At 51.7% G+C, this 18,972-nt stretch overlaps 1 protein-coding gene across 4 annotated transcripts in view; it reads right to left on the minus strand.

Moving 5' to 3' along the window:
• The window catches only part of Anks1a (ankyrin repeat and sterile alpha motif domain containing 1A), a 91,599-nt gene extending 73,680 nt beyond the window's left edge, over positions 1 to 17,919 (minus strand). For 2 of the 4 annotated variants that reach the window (XM_051153455.1, XM_051153454.1), the window contains exons 1-9: positions 17,801 to 17,919; positions 15,842 to 15,998; positions 13,783 to 13,845; positions 7,376 to 7,672; positions 6,633 to 6,708; positions 6,297 to 6,398; positions 6,099 to 6,200; positions 3,677 to 3,873; positions 455 to 547 (exon numbers count right to left, since the gene is read on the minus strand). In XM_051153455.1, the coding sequence (XP_051009412.1) occupies positions 455 to 547; positions 3,677 to 3,873; positions 6,099 to 6,200; positions 6,297 to 6,398; positions 6,633 to 6,708; positions 7,376 to 7,672; positions 13,783 to 13,845; positions 15,842 to 15,998; positions 17,801 to 17,880 (1,167 nt within the window). In that variant the 5' untranslated portion in view covers positions 17,881 to 17,919. The remainder of the gene's footprint in view (positions 1 to 454; positions 548 to 3,676; positions 3,874 to 6,098; positions 6,201 to 6,296; positions 6,399 to 6,632; positions 6,709 to 7,375; positions 7,673 to 13,782; positions 13,846 to 15,841; positions 15,999 to 17,800) is intronic. The other 2 variants (XM_051153457.1, XM_051153456.1) reach the window with 1 other exon arrangement.
• Positions 17,920 to 18,972: the final 1,053 nt, after the last annotated feature.

An 18,972-nucleotide genomic window follows, 5' to 3' on the forward strand; every position in this document is an offset into this window, starting at 1 on the left:
GAAGGTGCATGGCTGAATATACCACGCCGTGCACTCAAGTATATGCCTTACACCACACACAAATGCAACAACCCTCTTCCCCTGAGATAACACAGGCTGGGATGGCTCTGTGGAAGAGTACTTGCTTGGCATGCACAAGCCTCTGGGTTCAGTCTCAGGGCTAGGGAGATGGCTCAGCAGTGAAGAGCACTGGCTGCTCTTCCAGAGGACCCAGGTTCAAATCCCAGCACCTACATGGTGCTCACAACTGTCTGTAACTCCAGGTCCAAGTGAGCTGATGCCCTCATCTGACCTGCACAGGCACCAGGTAGGCGTGTGGTACACACACGCACATGCACACACACACACACAAAGAACCTTAGAGAAGAAGGAGAAAACAAAGCCTCCTCTGAGCACACTCATCTACCATCTAACAAAGGCTACGCCAGCGATGGGGTAACCCACAAGCCTTTACCTCAGAGGCCATCAGGGGCAAATACTTCTTCTCTACATGGTCTTCCTCCTCTTCGTCAGGGGGCGGCTTTGCTGGAGGCGGCGGACGTTCCCTCTGCAGAATAAAAATAAATAGTCTACTATCTCTCTTTTTCAAGTATCTGTCTTTTTGGTTTACTCTTATTTTAGTTCTTAGGAATAAAAAGAATTATATAAAGAATTTCCCCTGACACTAAAGTTAAGGTCAGTCCCCGAGCAGATGGAGAGAGCCTCGCACACAGACACAGGCCCATCACCTGGGCCAGAGTTTCCAACGTCTGAGGCAAAGATCATAAACACCTCCCTCCTCAACCTGGCCTGGAGGAGAACAGCACAGAAGGCTCACAGTGGCCTCGCTGGCACAAGAATCTGAGACACAAAACAATGAAACAAAAAGCAGAGGCTCACCTTTCAGTGCCCACTGAAAAGAATAAACATGAGACTAAAAGACCCATCTTGTCTAGAAGCAAGCCTCCTGGTGAAGCAACAGGCAGAGCTGCCAAAGTGGGAGCGCTTGTGCTCACTCAGCCCCCAGCACCGTGCTAGTGACTGTCCCCACTCATCAGCCAAGGAGCCCACATCAATCTCTCTAACACTCGGAGTCAGTCAGGAGGCCAAGGCTGCGGAAGCGTGAGCCCAGGAATGTGAGGTTACCTCAACTCAAAACAAAACAGCTCTTGGTTGTTGTTTTTGTGGGGTCTTTTGTTTGTTTGTTTGTTTGTTGATAGGGTCTCACTGTATAGCCCTGGCTGTTCTGGAACACCAGGCTGGCCTCAAACTCAGAGATCTGGCTGCCTCTGCCTCTGAGTGCTGGGATTAAAGGTGTGCACCACTATGCCCAGCACTTCTCTTGTTTTTAATCACCTCTTTTTTAATAATAATAATAATAATAATAATAATAATAATAATAATAATAATAATAACAACAACAATAATAATAACAACAATAATAATAACAACAACAACAACTACTACTACTACCACTATTATTATTATTATTATTATTATTATTATTATTATTATTATTATATGGTTCTAGGGGTTCCTGTGTGCCACTTGCAGGAACACAAGCACCAGTCTCCTTAGGCCAGGGGCGGGCAAGCTTGTTCTGAAAGGACCAAAAGCAACTATACTAGGCTTCACACTCAGCTCTGCCGCGATTACAGGCAAATGGTCCATGTGGCTAGATTCTAAAACAAACCTTCATTCAAAGACACAGGTTCCTGTCACCAGGCTGTAGTTTGAACCCTACCCTACAGCAAGGAACTCACTGAAGAGCAACAGGTGAACCAGTGGTAGACAATTGAAGACCCTTGTGTGACCCTTGTGTGGCACAGCTGAAGGCTGGGAAGCCATTGCACCTGTGCTTTCCCACCGTTTTCTGCAGTTCTGGGGCCCCCTGCCAGGGGAGCTGGGCCGGGGCTGGCCCCAGGTCAGTTCTATGTTGCTGACGCAAGTGAGGTTTGGAACGTGGAATGGTAGCGATTTCCCAGAGATATCTGCAAAGACAGCTGTGATGGGTTTTGGCACACAGGACCTTTCTGTTCCAGCATGCTTGCCTGCGTCACACCAGCCTCCGTCACTTAGTCTTTCCAGGGGTCTCCAGAGGTAGCTGGATCAACAGCAATGTTAGGACAACTTAATGTGCTTGTCAAGCCAGTGCTATTTGGACTGGATGTTCCATGGGCTGGGGCTCACTTCTTCCACTCTTCCTTGTTCTACAAGTCCTGGAACAGGCCTAGTCAGTGCACCATGCACAGAGGGACAGGCACTTATCCATCACGAAGCCAGCCTCGGGACACCAGTGTGGCAGGAGATGAAATAATAGGGATGGCCCACCTCATAAGCCTTCCCAGAGAAAGCAGGACCACAGGAGACACCAGAAGGAGACCAGAGCACCCATAGACCTCTCCTTCTCTGAGATGCAAACTCTGAGGCAGGTCTGGGGTACGCACAGACTATCTGCTACCATCACTGTGCCATCCACTTACAACTGAGGTATTGGCCACAGTGAGCCAGCGCGTCAGAGAACAAGAATAGCTACAATACTCGCGCACAGGCGGCAAAGCATGCACTCTTGGATGCTCTGGCCTAAGCACAACCACTCACTGCAGGACGCTGTGGCTTCTAGCAAAGGCACTAGCGCCCCCTACTGGGCAACACTTATGCCAACGAGGAAGACTTGGAACTGTACACAGCTACAGGGTATTCAGTGTGTGCTCTTCACAGCAGGTGAGCACCCGACTCCCATGGAGTGTGCGTGCTGCCATTGTTGCTCACACCTACTCTGCTGGGCCGCCATAAACCAGAGAGAACCCTGAAACCCACGCTCCGTGCAGGGCAAGGAGGCCACCAGCAAAGAACACTCCATGAAGTTCTAGGCCTTTCCCAGGCCACAGAGCAGCCAAGGAGGACCTGTGCCCTGCCAGAACTAGGCAGGGAGGGAAGGCCAACAGAAAAACAAACACATAAGCAAATCCCCCAACTCATATGCCCCCAAGTCTGTAGCAAGGTGGCGGGCACTGGGATCCTGTCAGCAGTGGGCAGGTTACACAACCATCAGGGTCTGAGAACTCTGACAAGCGGAAATAAAGTGGGTCAGAGCTGTAGGTGTACTGACTTTGGGAGGGGAAGTCAGGAGTGTTAAGGCCCATGAACAAGACAGGAAGTAAAAGCTAGTGTTGGACGAGGCAGCAGCAAGGCAGGAGGGCCCACCACGAGGAGAAATGGTGCTGCCCTCATGAGCTGCAATAGGGCTAACAAGGAGCCGACCACCAGACATAATGTCTGATAAGTGCACACACAGTCTGATTAAGTCTGTGTGCTTCTCCCCAGGACAGGGCCACCCCATTCACATAGCTGGCAAGGCAAGCAGGACGGAGGAACTCCTGTCACTGGGTCCTCCTGCTCGCCAGAGAGAAAACAAACCACGCACAGCAAGATCCCAAAGGCTTGAGCAGCCAAGGCTAAACCAGAGCAAAGGACTCGGATCTGCTCTAAGGTGGTGGGAGAATAGCAATGGCAAACTGGCCAAACATCCACCTCAGCGTGATCTATAATTTTACCACACGGAGCAGGAGAGACAGGACGGAGTCCGTCTGTCCCATCCCCATCTGCCAACAGCAGGTAGGCTCAGGCACCAGACTTGCCAGTATCCCATAGCTGCCACCACAGTGCCCAGGAGGCTCAGGCCTGGGCCACTTACAGGCCTCACTCCAGCAGCTCTTGTTCCTGTGGCCTCGGCCTCCTTGCTCATGGAGTCTCGGTCAGATGATCGCCCGCTGGCCGTGCTGTCCAAGGAATGGCAGGACACAGCGTTGTATAGCGCCTCGTAGGGACCCTCCTCCTCAGCATGTGTGTCAAAATCAACGCTCAGCTCAGCCACTACTTTCTCCACATCCCCTGGAGGAGAGGACAGAGGACAAGGCCATCGGTGAAGAGGGCAGAGCCCTGGTTCCCGACACTCTAGCCAAGCAAGGATTCCTCTGCAGCATGGCCCTTGAGGAGCACTAACCCAGTGGAAAATGACGGCTCTGCTAAGGACAGGGACTCTCTAACTCAGCACAGATGAGACAAAGAGCAGTGCTTTAAATTAGGTTGTTTTTAAAACACAGACTCACTCTGTAGACAAGGCTGGCCTTGAACTCATCTGCCTGCCTCTACTTCCCAAGTGCTGGGATTGAAGGTGTGTGCCATGCCCAGCCTCCACCTTTGTTTTTGAGACAGGGTTTCCCTCTGAACGTGGAGCCCACACTAATGCTTTAATGTAGGTTACAAACACTCGGGAAAAATAAAGCCGTTCTGAAACAAGGTGCTATATGACTTAATGGCTGTCTCCTCAGTACCAGGATCCAACCGTGACCGCAAAGTCACTGTTAGAGACGGAATCTCTGTGTGGCTTGAGCTGTCACAAATATCAGTGTGAGCTCCTTGAAAGCTCAGGGCTCAGTGAATGATCGGCCCCACTGCTGGCAGAGTCCAAGGTCAAGGGCAGTGTGCGTCCGCGTGTGTGCGAGTGCATGCATGCATGGGCGTTCATGTGTGTGCGTGTGCGTAGTGCGCCTGGGGGTGCTCCCGGGCCAGGAGCCTGAGGCCCTCCTTCTTCCGCTCTGTTGCGACCCCTCCTTTTCATGTTGTTCTACTGTTTACTACTATCTGCATGTGGGGGACACTGTCAATTAGAATTTATTGTCTTTGTCACTTATGACATCATAGGCTTCTCAGCAAACTCATGATGAACACCTGCCACCTGGCCACCTTCACACCAACCATTTATTGCCATAACTGCCATGTGCACAACAACCAGCCAGCTGTTCCCAAAGCGCTGTCATGTGTGTTGGGATAGGAAGCAACACCAAATCAAGATCTAAATGGACATGAGATGATCCTGTCAGTTACACATCCCTATAGAAGTAGAGGCCAAACAAAGCAGTCTTGAGGCTGGAGAGCCGGGCTCAGGGATTAGGAACACTCACTGTCCTTGTAAAGGCTCAGTTCCCAGCTCACAACCGTCTGTCAAACCCCCATGGGCTCCTGAATGCATGCAGTACACACGAACACACCTGGGCACACACATACACACTCCTGCGAGCATGCAGTACACATGAGCACACCTAGGCACACACATACACACTCCTGCATGCATGCAGTACACATGAGCACACCTGGGCACGCACATACACACTCCTGCGTGCATGCAGTACACATGAGCACACCTGGGCACACACATACACACTCCTGCGTGCATGCAGTACACATGAGCACACCTGGGCACACACATACACACTCCTGCGAGCATGCAGTACACATGAGCACACCTGGGCACGCACATACACACTCCTGCGTGCATGCAGTACACATGAGCACACCTGGGCACGCACATACACACTCCTGCGTGCATGCAGTACACATGAGCACACCTGGGCACGCACATACACACTCCTGCGTGCATGTAGTACACATGAGCACACCTGGGCACGCACATACACACTCCTATGTGCATGTAGTACACATGAGCACACCTGGCACACACAAACATGCTCCTGCATGCATGCACTGAGCATACCTGGTCATATGCATATACATAAAATATACAGATTGTTTTGCTTTTTAAAATTTTATTTTTAAGACAGGGTCTTACTGGGCAGCCCTGGCTAGCCTAGAACCAGCTATGTAGACCAGGCCTTGAACTCACAGAGCTGCCTGCTTTTGTTTTTCAAGTGCTGAAATTAAAGGCACATGCCTGGCTTAATTTAAAAAAATAAAATCAAAAGAGAAAAGAAGGACAGATGATGCCCACAGCAAAGCTACCTAGGCCCACTCACTGACATCTCAGGCAGCACGGGCATGACTGAGCCACCTGAGTCCTGACAACCCTGCAGGTATCACATGAATTGAGATGTTTCCATTTTGCTCAAGCATGACTAGCTCAGCTGGGCGTGGTGGTGCACGCCTGTAATCCCAGGATTCAGGAGGCAGAAGCTGGTGGATCTCTGTGAGTTGGAGGTCAGCCTGGTGAGTTCCAGCATAGTCAGAAGCACACAGAGAAACCCTGTCTCAAAAAAACCAGAAACCAAATCCCCAAAACCCAGAACAGCCAGCCCTCCTCAGGCTTCGAGGAATCTCACCCTGAGACTTCGGTGCTGTGGTGTTTGTGCTGGAGAGGAGAGGTAGCTGGGCTGTGGAGGTCTTGGCCGCTTCTTTCACACTTCTTTTTCCGGTCATGTGATCTGTAAGGAAAGATAGTAAAAAAAGCAGCTGCACCCAGCTCGGAGCACTGTGGTTAGCGTACCTGGGCCCTGCACAGCGAGCGTGGTGACACGTACCTTCTATCAGCGTGGCTATCTGCTGGCTTTTTTGAGAAGGCAGGTCCCGGACAGTGTCCAGGGCAGTCAGTCCGCGGTTGTCCTTTATGTTGACGTCGATTCCTAGAGAGGACAGCAGGGACGCGGGGGGGGGGGGGGGGGGTGGGGTGTGAGCACTCTGAGGCCAGCCCCTGAGGTGGCACATCCAAGGACTCCGTAGCTCTCAAGCAGCACAAGCACCCCTCACTCGCAGCTGTCCACAGCCCGGCAGTCCAGGACCAAGCTGCCCACCTCTAACCACACACATCCGTGGGGCTCAGACACCGCCCAGCACACGGGACCAGCTGCCGACCTCACCTGCCGCCAGCAGGATTTGCACCACATCGGTCTTGCCAAACAAAGCAGCCTCATGCAAAGCACTGCCCATCTCCGTCTGGAAGGCAAACGAGAGCGCAGCAGCGTGTCATGAGAGCGGTCGCTGTCACATGACAAATGGGACAAGGAGAAGGAAGGATGGCAACTAAGCTACACAGCGCCTGGGGTGGGGGCTCATCTTCAACATTTCTTGTAGTCCAACAAAGTGCACATAGCAAGACCACTGTGTGCTACCACGGGACAGAGTGCGTGTGAATCCCCACTGCTTGTAGGGATGGCGACCAGTGAAACTTTCCCGTGCTCCACCTCCCTGGGGAGAGGGAACAGAGGACCTACATGGCCCAAGTGGAGAGCCAACACCAGGCTTAAGGACGCACTGATGGAAGCAGTCTAACAGGACTGCTCAGCGGCACGGGCTGTGGAGGCTTTGACAGTGCACTGAGGCCCCGGGACTGCAGGCTCGGGCAGGTAAAGAGCCCTTCTTTTTTGAGATGGCCCACAAGCACTTCTTTTCAGGTTTAGTGACTATATGTCACACCCTGAAAAGAAGCAAGCAAAAACACTAGACCCACTAAACTGAGCTCATTTGCCTTTGAAATGTCATAACAGACCACGGTGACAAACAGAAGCACATGAATGTGACGTGAACTGTGATGTGAAACGTGCTGAACACACGCAGCCCGGCAGCATTGTACCAGTGCCCGGAGAGATGTCTGCCTTGCTACCTGGTAGTTGCTATCCATGCCAGCGTCCAGCAGGACCTGCACCACAGCCTTGTGGCCGTTCCTGGCCGCTAAGTGCAGGGGCGTGTGCTTCCTCGTGCTGCAGCTCAGGAGGTTGGGGTGTGCACTCAGCAGCAACTTCACCACCTCCAGCCGCCCATACAGCGCCGCCAGGTCCAGGGGCGTCTCGAACTTGTTGTTGCGCATGGTGGGGTCCGTGAGCTCCTCCAGCAAAGCCCTCACCACCTCTGTGTGGCCGTACTGTGCCGCGCAGTGCAGGGCCGTCTCGTTGTCGTTGTTCTGAGAATCAACATCAGCGGGTCAGAAAGGTGCGGGGAGGGACTAACAGCGCCTGGACCGTTGCCCATAAAACCACTGAAATTTAAGACAAGAACAGCAGCAATACTTGGGAAGTGATGTCAGAATCTAGGACCCGCCCTCCACACTCAGGCCTGACTGCTCCCACTGGCCCCATCTACCCCAGTCCCTGCTGAGGGGACCACCCTGAGCACGTGCACAACTCTGGGTGCCTGCATCTATCTGCGCACTTGAGAAGGGCCGCAGGGACTTGGCACACATGGCTACCATGTCACTGCCACTGCCTCATGTTAAACTTCAGCTGGCTTTACAAGCACTTCTCTGTCAGCGCTGTGGCTCTGGTTCTGGGTTTGCTCACCACCCATAGCCTTCCACGCGAGCTTTTTACACAGAGGCTGTCATCTGCGTGGCTTCTTGCATGCAAATCAACCCAGCAGGGACAGAAACAAAGCAGAACACCGCAAACCACTCTCAGAGTAGCAGCCAGCAGCCATTCCCGAGGAAGAACGCCCAGGCTCAGGCCTGAGGGAGACTGCCTACTGCAAAAGAACACATGGGACAATGCATGCAGTTTCTACTGCATAGGACAGCGGGCACATGGGGGAGCCTCCTTCTATAAGGAAGCCTCAGGCCTGGGGATGCTTGGTGTGAGAGGTGCAAAATATTCCACAGCAGCCCTGCCCTCCACTCAGCTCACAGGCTGAGGGCCTCTCCTGCCAATTGTGTCTCAAGGAATCAGAGTCTGGGGTAAGACCAAGGAACTCTGGGCTTTTTCAACTGTCAAACATAGAATGTGAGTCATTTCAGTTATGTGCTCCACTGAGACTGGTGACACAGCACTGAAGTAGGTAATTTCTACAGCCTTGCTTTGCAGAGAGGCGCTGATGAGAGCCATGCTCTCACAACAGTCTCAGAGTCCTCAGTTTACCCAGGTAGCTCTTGCTACTTTGAGGAAGTCAAGGCTTGAGAGCTCCTGTCCTAAGTCAATACTGTGCACCTTTCAGCCGCCAAAAGTTAAAAATTAACTACATCTACAGTTGTTTTAATATGTTAGTGACACTGAAAGGAACAGATGAGGAGTTACCCAGACACGCCTCCACTCCATCTGCTTTTGACTGCACAGTTTTGTTTTTTTTTTTTTTTTTTCTCCCAGCTACACAAAAATGAATGAGAAAGATCCAGAGCTGCTGAGTCCAAGGCCCCAAGCAGCCTGAGGAACAGCAAAGAAGTGCTTCAAACCAAAACAAGTTGGAAAAAGTGGCAGCAGGGACACGTGCAGAGATAAACACACACACTGCACAGGATGCACACGGAGGAACCAGAGAGCCAGCACAGCCCAGCAAAAGCAGCCACAGGACGCAGCCTCCACAATCCTCCGGCAACACGCTGGCCACAGAAGGGACCTGGAGGTCTGGAAGAAGGGCAAACACTGTATGGAAAGCGAATTCATGGGGCTCCCTGTGCCCAGGGGTCATGCCCACCTCCTACCAAGCTAGGGCCCAAGGGTCACTTCACTTCCCTGTGACAAAAACACAGCTACTCAAAACTATTGAGGAAGAGTCTCTGAGTGTTCTACCTCCACTGTGCATGCCAACCAGGGCCAAGAAGTCGCTTACTCTCACTAAAACCCCATCCAGTAAAGCATGTTGACCATGAAGCAAACCATTATAACTGCGGTGCCTCCCAACACCTGAAATCATCGGTCTTGGATTTTGTAAAAGCTGTGACTTAAGGACTGAAAAAAATCATAAAGCTCTGGAGAGTAAACCACTCAGAGAGCAAGGGGGGGGGTAAGAAGAAGGGAGGGAGGGAGGGACACCATGCGGGAACTGTGGCTCAGTGGCAGAACTGTGCTCAGCACACACTGGGCCCCGGGTTTAGTCCCTAGTGCATCTCACCACAACACTGAAGCAGAAAGGCACAGGGAGTGCTCTTCAGGTTTGTCTGTGGTTTTTGCTGGCCTCCTGGCTTTGGCTAGGTGCAATCTTGGTCAGCCCTGGCACATCGCCTGCCTGGCTTTAAACACCATCTAACCACACCTCACTGGCACAGTGCAGATGTATCGGTTTTGCCAGACGTGGGCTGGGTTAGCCTTCTTGACTGCGGTGACCATGTCACCACGGCTGAGCACTGGCCCCAGCCACACGCTCTCCTCGTCTCCTCGGAGCTGACCGCTGTTCAGTTAGCGTCCTCTGATTCACTGACCCACAGAGAGGCACTGGCTCTGATCTGCAGCATGGGGACCCTTCCCTTTCACCCCTCCTGAGCACCATCACACTAACCAGCGTCCTGAGACTCTGAACTGGGGGGAGGCCACGTGGTCCAAGCTAGCCTTGAACTTGACTAAAGCCTCCCACAAACCCTTCATTCCTACTGAAATTAAGTTTTCTCTACTAGAGTCAATGTGTCTAAGAAAAACAGGGCCTATTCCTCTCTGCAGGCGCCACTGAACTTCAGTTCATACGGGATTCACAGATAAACACATTCAATGGTGAGCAGAGAAAATCCTACAGAAACAGTCCAGTCATCTTCTCTTGGAACCTGTCAGGAACATCCGGCTACAGCCGGGCTCAGGTGTCGCCTGTGGACAGAGGCCTGTGTTAAGGAGTCAGAGCTTTAGCTCTCTGCAACTGTGGTGCAGGTTCTAGAAACATCGCTAGGAAGAATGGCAACACTGTGTGACCAAAATTACAAAAGGAAAACACTGACCCAACAATAGCAAAGAAGAGTTCAGCTCCCTCTTACAGTGCATAACTTGGACCAAAGTGCACAGAAAGACATGCCAGTCAAAGTGCAGGGCAAAGCGTGCCAGTCCAGTGTGCGGAACTGCAACCAGCAGCTAAGGAGCAAGCGCCGAGCAGTAATTAATCCCATCTGCTCAGGTAACAGCAAGGATCCCTCCAGGTAGGAATTTGGCTCAGACTAGGACATCTCAAACCAGACTCATTTAGGAACTATGCAGAGCATAAAATAACCAGCAATTGGCCCAAGTTCAGATCTGGCCAAGAGAGCTGTTAAAGAGTGTAAGCACACGTAAAATTGTTGTTTACAATTCTGCTAGCATGGTGGACACACATAAAATCTCAGCATTCAAGAGTTTGAGGATGGAGGATTGTGAGTTCAAGGCTAGCCTGGACTTCATAGCCAGAATGTGTCTCAAAACAAGGTCTGGGGGTATTTTCCTCAGGGCAGAGTGCTTACCTAGATACTCAAGTCTCTCCTGAGCTGCATATTCAGTCCCCATCCCGCTAAGGAAGGAAACCACCTGCAGTCACTACTGTCTTCAAGGAGACAGCCTTGTGACCTGAGGGCACACTCGGATGTGTGTCGCTTGTGTGCACTCCTGCTCCACGCATGTGACTTGAATCTGATCACGAGGGCAGCAGCTTCAGGATGGTTTGTGTGTGGGGAGAAGAGCAGGAAGAACAAGTGGGGGCGCATCAGGAAACAAGCTCGCTCCACCAAAGTCCAGCTTTCTGAGTTTAGATTCTGTATCACGTCTCCTTACTGTTTTCAGACAAGTTCTCACTATGCTCCTTGGCCTGTCTGTCACTCGCCATGGAGCACAGGCTAGCCTCAGACTTACAGGAGGCTTCTGCCTGTGCCTGAGCATCAGGGCTGCAAGTGTGCCTCACAACATTCAGCTTTATAATGGAATCTTTGTTCTCAGTTTCAGTTGAAAAGCTGCTTAACACTAAATCTAAGAGTTTTAGAGCAAGATATCAGCAGTTTTATCTCAAATGCATCACCAAACCATGGCTATAGCTGTGTATGGAGGGAGAAAAGCAAAGGGCAGGATGGTCCTAGCTCTGCACAAGAAGTGCACACTGCAGCCACGGCCGCGGTCATCCGAGCCGAGGGTGCTTCCAGTGGGAAGGCCTGTACAGCTCCTGATGTTTAGTGCACTCAGGTCACATTCAAGGTCCTTCCCACCCTGGGGGGTGAACCATTTGAAAACTGGCCATGCTGGCTGCGTTATGATGGTCAGACTGCAGGGAAGTTGGTCTACAGAGGTGCACACCTCCCATGCGTCCCTGTCATGGCTCACTTTCATTTTTCCTGGCTGTAATGACTGGTTGAAAGGGAACAGGAGAGCTTGGGAAGTCCAAATGCTCCTGAAATGGTGCCTGAGACTTCTAAGCTTGTACTTGAGTCAGACAGGAATTAGCAGTCACATAAGCTTTTTTAGTAAAGCAATTCCTAGTTATGATCCAGGCTAGTCACACCCCATTCAGCCAGGACAAAACCTAGGGCTGTGAGACCACGCTGACTGCAGAAGGGTCTGCATCCTCAGCACACACAACCCAGCACGGCCCTCAGTGCTGTGTGCCTCACCTGAGCCGGCGAGCTCAGGGCAGGACTCACTTCCAGACACAAGCGTCCACTGGCTTGGACTTTTTCTTTTCTGTTCTCAAAGTCAAGAGATAAGGAAAGCACTTTCAAGAACCAAAGACCCAGGCTTTGACCCAAGCTTTAGAAGCCAATTTCACCACAAGTGGAGACAGCCACCTCAGGCCCTCCTCGACTCACCACAGCTTGAGCACAGCGGGCAATGTTCCCCTGCACAACTGCGGCACTGTGAACACAGCACACGGTGCCTTTCAGACCTGCACAGGAGTTGCGGAGCACCTCACACACGGTTAGCTACCAGACACTTTCCCTTTATGAACACGACTCCAAAAGATGCCGGCGACAAAGCTGGTAACATCCCATCTTATACAAGAGGAAAGCAAAGCTCAGAGAAAACACAGCTTACTCAAGTCATTAGCCCAGAACTCAGAGTCAGGCCTGGCTGGCAAGCCTCAGATCACGCTCTCTACCGGCAGAAGCCCAACAGCTACTTTCTTCTCCAAAGCCCCCAAAACTAGTCCAGGAGATGCAGAAAGCGATGACGTCCTGGTTGTCATCTGTGCCTCCTTTCCCCAGGACAGCTGCACCTTGGGCAAGCACAAAGCACTAACCAGGACAATTAGTGTCTACACCAGAGAACAACTTTCAGAGTCAGGAGAAGCTCAGCTGCTAGAAAGCCTGCCGGCAAACACAAGCATGCAGGCTGGGACTCCCAGCACCACACAGACAACAGGGTGTGGCAGTGGGCATTCCACACCAGGGAGGGAGTGAGTCCTGGGGAGTCGCTGCCCACCAGTCTAGCCAAGCAGCAAGAGTGACCGACCCTGCAATTAAAATAGAGTGACTAAGGAAGATATTCAACATTCAACACTGACCTCTGGCCTTCTCTCTCTCTCTCTCTCTCTCTCTCTCTCTCTCTCTCTCTCACACACACACACACACACACACACACACACACACACACATGGAGCAGAGAGACAGAGAGAAAAATACATGTACATACACACCCTCCAAAACTTCATCAGAGTAAAACTCAGGGTTATACATTTAGGATTTAGCATGTGAGGGCGAGGAGAAGCCACCTCCTCCACCTACTAAGCTCCACCTCTTTATGGAGCTGCCTTCTGGTGAGATAGTGGCGGACGTGCAGGTCTAGTGAACCCCATTCACCTCTGCTCTCAGTCACCAGGCAGTGCTCTGCGGCCCTTCAGGTCAGCAGTGACAGAGCAGTAAGAGAAGTGATGCTGGAGACTGGCCTGAGCACCATGCAGAAAGGCACAAACCTTCTAAAAGAATGAAATGGGGCCATCTGTGTCCCTGTCCCAGCACTGCCATGTGGCTACAGAAACCCAAAGTCAGATTCTACCTCAAAAGAAACATGGAGAGCAGGTGACAAGGAAAAGGCTTTCCCTTTAAGAAGAACATCTAAGCACTGTCTGTGCTGACTCAGAAGTGAGCTGACTGGTCTGATGGACCTCACAAGTTGCAAGCGCACGCAGGCGTGGGGTGTGGGCCTGGTTCCCACTGCTGCTTCAGATGTCCCAACCTTTCCAGGATCGCAAAGGCTTTAAAGCTAAAGCTCGGCCCACCGTGCTGTGATTTCCCTAGACAAGCCAAAAGCAGATGGGCTGAAGCAGGCAGCTGAGGTGATGAAGAGGAGCCTGGGAAATGGACAGAGGGCCACAGCGGAGGGGCAGCACGGGGAAACAGGATGGCGTAGAGTCCTGCCGTGATGTACACACCTTGGCATTGATATAGGGGTCAAAGGGGCCGTACTTTTTGAGTTCTTTGATCTCAAGAGCATTCTATAAAAAGGAGAGGAAAAGACAATGTGATGATGGAATGGATGGAACATATCAAAGCAACATGTAGCCCTGGGGCCCAATGCTAGACCACCCAGAACCGAGCTCAGGAGGCTGGATGGAGTGAGAGAGCGGGCAACTCCAGGAGGCTCAACTTGTCCATGCATCCACCGGAGGCATGTCAATGGCCTCAAACCAATGTAGCGCTTGTAGCTGCCTGGATCCGTTATATTCTTTCAGCTACTTCGGACATCCTGCCCAGCCACTGCCTGCAACATTCAAGCTCCGGGCTGCCATCACTTATCCTGACCTCCCCCAGGCAGGAGGCAGCTGTGGGCAAGACAGGCTAACACACTTGAGTGCCTCCAAAGCCCAAGCAGCTGTGTTTAAGGCAAAAGTAGGCGAAGACAGGATTAGCAATGGTTGCTGAAGTGAGCAGGGCTTTGGGTGGCCACTTCTTCAACACTGAAGAGTGTTAGTCATAAGCAAGCTTTGCTCAGAGGAGACATTGTGGTTTCATCAGGAGAACGGCACTCAGGCTCTAAGGAGGTAAGTCTAAGAGGCTGCCACCCCCTGCCATCCACAGGTGTCCTCAGCGCTGGTCTGAGCACCTGCTACTATCTACCTGGAAGCCTGCCTGTGAGGGAGTGGCAGGCTGGCAGGATGGCTTGCTGCCTACACCCAGTCTCCAAATGGAAGCACTTGGAACCCTGATGGCCTCCCTCCTCAGAGCCAAGTCCCCCTGTGGTAGCTCAGTGGACACCTGTGTGGCCTTGCTGACAGGTGGGCTTGCCAGGTGCTGTGCTAAGCTCTGAGGAGGACCCCACTCTGCTCTGTAGAGTGGAAGAAGCTCCTGGAGCTGGGCCTGAGCTGGGCAGCCCTGCACTCACTGACCAGGGAGCAGGACCAATAAAGAGCCACCCCGTGGACCTGTATCCTGGGACCCAAACTAGAGGTGGGGTCTCAGCAGCCTTCCTAACTGTCCCTCCAGAGAAGCAAGAGGTCACCCTCAGAGCACTCGGTGCAGAGGCTGTAAGGGGTCTGTCGATGCTCTTCTCCTTTCTGCTCCTTGCAGGCTCTCATACTGTAGTCTGGGTTACCTGTACTCCTAAACGTTCTGCCTCGGCTTCTTGTAGGCCAGCTGGCCTCCAACTGCAGTCAAGGGTGACCCTGAAACTCCTGATTCCTCGGCCTCCACTTCCCAAGTGCTAAGATTATAGGTATGTGTTACCAAAACCCCGATAAATGTTTTTCTTAAATGCTGTCTATTTTCTAATAATTGTGAGGGTTTCAAAGTATGCTCACTCTTGAAGTAGCCTTGGAGGGCACCATGGGAAACACCCTCATCCCACCGGGTGACCTCTGACCTGCATCTGTGTGGTTTCTCTTTCCAGCACTAGCACAAATACTTCCATTTCTGCACATCCTGATGTGTGTAAAACAAGCCAGGTCACGCCATGCTGGCCGGCATTGGCAGCAGCGCATGCGATGGCATATGCACATGTAACATGTTATTGCTCATGTTTGAAACTAACTCTACACCATTTCCAAAGATTTGCATTAGTTTTCCTACTGTGAGTCTGTGGATGTGTGTGTGCACGTGTGAAATTCTAGCACAAATCTGAGTCAACTGCACATAAAATGCATCCTCCAGGCGAGGGGCGAGGGGGCGCATGCCTTTAATCCCAGCGCTTAGGAGGTAAAGGCAGACAGACCTCTGAATTTGAGGCCAGCCTGGTCTACGGAGTTGTAGATCTCTGAATTTAAGGCCAGCCTGGTCTATAGAGTTCTAAGACAGCCAAGGCTACACAGAGAAACCCTGGCTCAAAAAAAGACAAAACAAAACCAGCCAAAATGCATCCTCCAGAACATGGTCTCCCCAGTACTCCTGACAGGGGCCATGTCAGAGGACAGAGGAACTACACCCTGAGGTGTCCCAGTGACTGCATGAGGCACAGTCTGGCCACAGCTGAGGGAGGAGGACAGACTCTCTCCCGACCTGTTCGTTGACTCTGGTGTGCGAGGGCCCTTGGCGGATGAGCAAGCGCACTATCTGGGCGTCTCCCTTCCATGCTGCCAAGTGCAATGGGTAGCAGCCTTTCGAGTCAGCAACATTGGTCAGCGCATCGTTCCTCAGAAGAACCTCAACCACATCCCTAGAAAGCAAAAATCATCCGTGAGCTTGTAGAACCAGAGTCTTCCCGTGGGTGCACTGCAGTGACGGCTCCGGCTCCGGCTCCGGCTCCAGGCTCACTGTCAGGTTTTCTTCTTCTAAGGCCATAGCTATTCACGTGACCTTTAGGTGGCTGACTGGCTATGAACAATGACTCACCTTCCCAGGCCTTTCCTGATACCCCATCATGTCCTGCTACTTGGAAAGCGTCTGGACCCCTTGCCTAAGTTGTGCGTTAGTCCCTGGTTTCTAATCTTTAAATGGCTGTCAGGGTAGAATTGACATGAAAGCAGTTAACCCAACAGCTGGTGCTCCTCACCACCTACTGCCATGCTCTGGGGGTGTGGGAACTGGAAGAGGGCAGAGCAAAGTCCATGTCCCAAACCTAAGTCGACACACAGAGCATCATCTCCTAGCTCCAAAAAGAAGGCCCTCGTTGGCTTTCTTCTTGATGACACTGCTAGTTAAGCAGATACACAGGTGTAATTGTCCCGAGGCACCAACAGGCCCCAGGGAGGAGCCCAGCTAACAAACCACCACATGTGAGGGGTCACGTTAATTCCGGCCTCCCAACCACTTGAGAGGATCTCAATATATTTCTTTTTTTTTTTTTTAATATTTTTAATTTTAATTTTAATTTATGTGCATTGGTGTGAGGGTGTCAGATCTTGGAGTTACAGACAGTTGTGAGTTGCCATGTGGTTGCTGGGAATTGAACCCGGTCCTTTCGAAGAACAGACAGTGCTCTTAACCACTGAGCCACCTCTCCAGCCCCAATATATTTCTTTTGTCTGGTTGTTTGTGCACCCTGTGCCACTGGAGCACACATGAAGTTAGAAGACAATTTTGGAAGCCATTTCTCTACACCCACCACATGCATCTGAGGGATCAAACTCCGGTCACGGGACATGCAGCAGGTGCTCTATCCCGGGAACCACTATCTTGCCTGGATTTTATCTTTAAAGGTGTTTTAGAAAAGACCCAGGCTCACATTCAACTTGAGAAAAAAGTTCAGTGTGGGAGCAATGGAGTTGATCAAGTTGGTCACACACTGCACAGTGACAGCACATCCGGCTCGGAGTTACACCCATACAGCTCTTCTCCCTTGGGCTCTGCTTCCAACCCTCAACACCATCTTTTCAGTCCCCTTGGTTTCTGTTCTTCCATATCTGGGCAAACCCACTCCACGTCCCCTGACTGCGCTGGAGGCCTCGGTGTCAGCCCACTGTCATGCCGCTCAGCAGGGGACTCTCAGATCCCCAGGGCCCGTCTTCTGCAGAAAATGTCCCACATATATTTCCCACTCAAGCTCTAATAAGCTCCTTTGATTTAAGAGGGTTAAGTGGGACATATACATCTGTGTCTTCTCTATTGGAAATGGTTTGCTGTGTTCACAAGGCTGATCTTATGAAGACAGAGGGACAGTGCACAAGACAACTGCCCTGACAGAAGACCAGCCTCTCACGGCCCTTCAATCTGTGTGCTCATCAGGGGATGGACACTTGTGGGGTCCTGAGTATGGTCTTCACAGTTACCTCTACTGTGACACTGGAGCATTCCAGACAGGAAAAGACCATCAGGAGAAAAAGTGAAATCACTTTTCTCTAAAGGCTTCTCTGGGAGTAGGGTAGAAAAGGAGCACGACTCACTGAAACTTGGTGTCTGCACGGACTGTGCGAGTCCACTTTTCTGTCCTCAGTTCCCTGCCTGGCTGCCTCACAGGAGGCAGAGAGACACCTGAGCTGGGCTCCGAAGGATGGGCGGGGGGGAGCCCTTGGCGCTTACCTGTGGCCATTCAAAGCAGCGTGGTGGAGTGGAGTGTAGCCGGTGCTATCCACGCAGTTCACGTTCGGCCCCCTCCACATGCTGGCAGGAAAAAGAGAGAAATTTCAAAGGGCTGAAGTCACAACAAGGGCAGAGATGGCCGGCTAATGGTGCAGTAGATAACCAGATCAGCGCCTGCACAGACTGCTCGTGTGCACAGCAGCGGTCAGTACATAAAATGCTCTACTGAGCAAGCAGCCAAATGTGAAGGCTACACTCGCTGGCCCTCCTGGACTGGCTGCGTCACATACTCAGTTGGGAACTTAGGCCCCTGAGTGTTCCCAACTAACAGAGATCACCCAAACAGCACAAAACCAAACCACCCAGCCAGACATGGGTGCTGAGTGAAGCCAGGGGCTACCTCAGTACAGATCGCAGACCAAGGCAGCACCCAACAGTGTCAAAAATACACCAGGACACACGAGGTGAGACATAAATCAGACTGTGTTAGTTGGCTGAGGGGAATAGTGGGGTCCACAGTCCCCCATGAAACAGGCATAAAAACTCGCCTCTACTGAACATGCATAGCCTCTTCTTCTTACAACTCACAATATGGTCTAAAGCCTGGCTGCATAAGGCTAGGCATAGTGACACACGCCTTTGATGGTAGCACTCAGGGCAGGGGCAGGGGCAGAGGCAGGTGGATTTCTGAGTTCTAAGCCAGCTTGGTCTACAGAGTGAATCCAGGACTGCCAGGGCTACACAGAGAAATCCTGTGTCAAATTCAAAAGAGAACAAAACAAAAGCCCATACGTATAGCAGTCACTGTATTAATTCTGAGCAGTCAAGAGGTGGTCACAAACACATGGAGTATGTGCATGGATAACCTCCTGGGTGTGCAACACGCTGTTTTACATAGAGATTCCTGGAGCCAATCTCTTGTGGACCCTGATGAACCACTACCTCCCATCTGTGCATGTCTGTGTACACTGACATGGATCTGATCTCCAGGAGAAACACCGTAACAGGGAAGCAATGTCACCTCACTCAACCCCACAGCCCAAACTCTGGCTTTAACATCAACCACCAGGCAGCAGAGGCCTGATGGCTGGAGGTGCACCCCTCTAACATTCAATGCTTTATGGTTTTGGGGATCAAGCCCAGGGTCTTACTCTGTTAGGCAGGCATTCTGT

The sequence above is a fragment of the Acomys russatus genome, chromosome 11 (assembly GCF_903995435.1).
Source record: "Acomys russatus chromosome 11, mAcoRus1.1, whole genome shotgun sequence".
Lineage (NCBI taxonomy): Eukaryota > Metazoa > Chordata > Mammalia > Rodentia > Muridae > Acomys > Acomys russatus.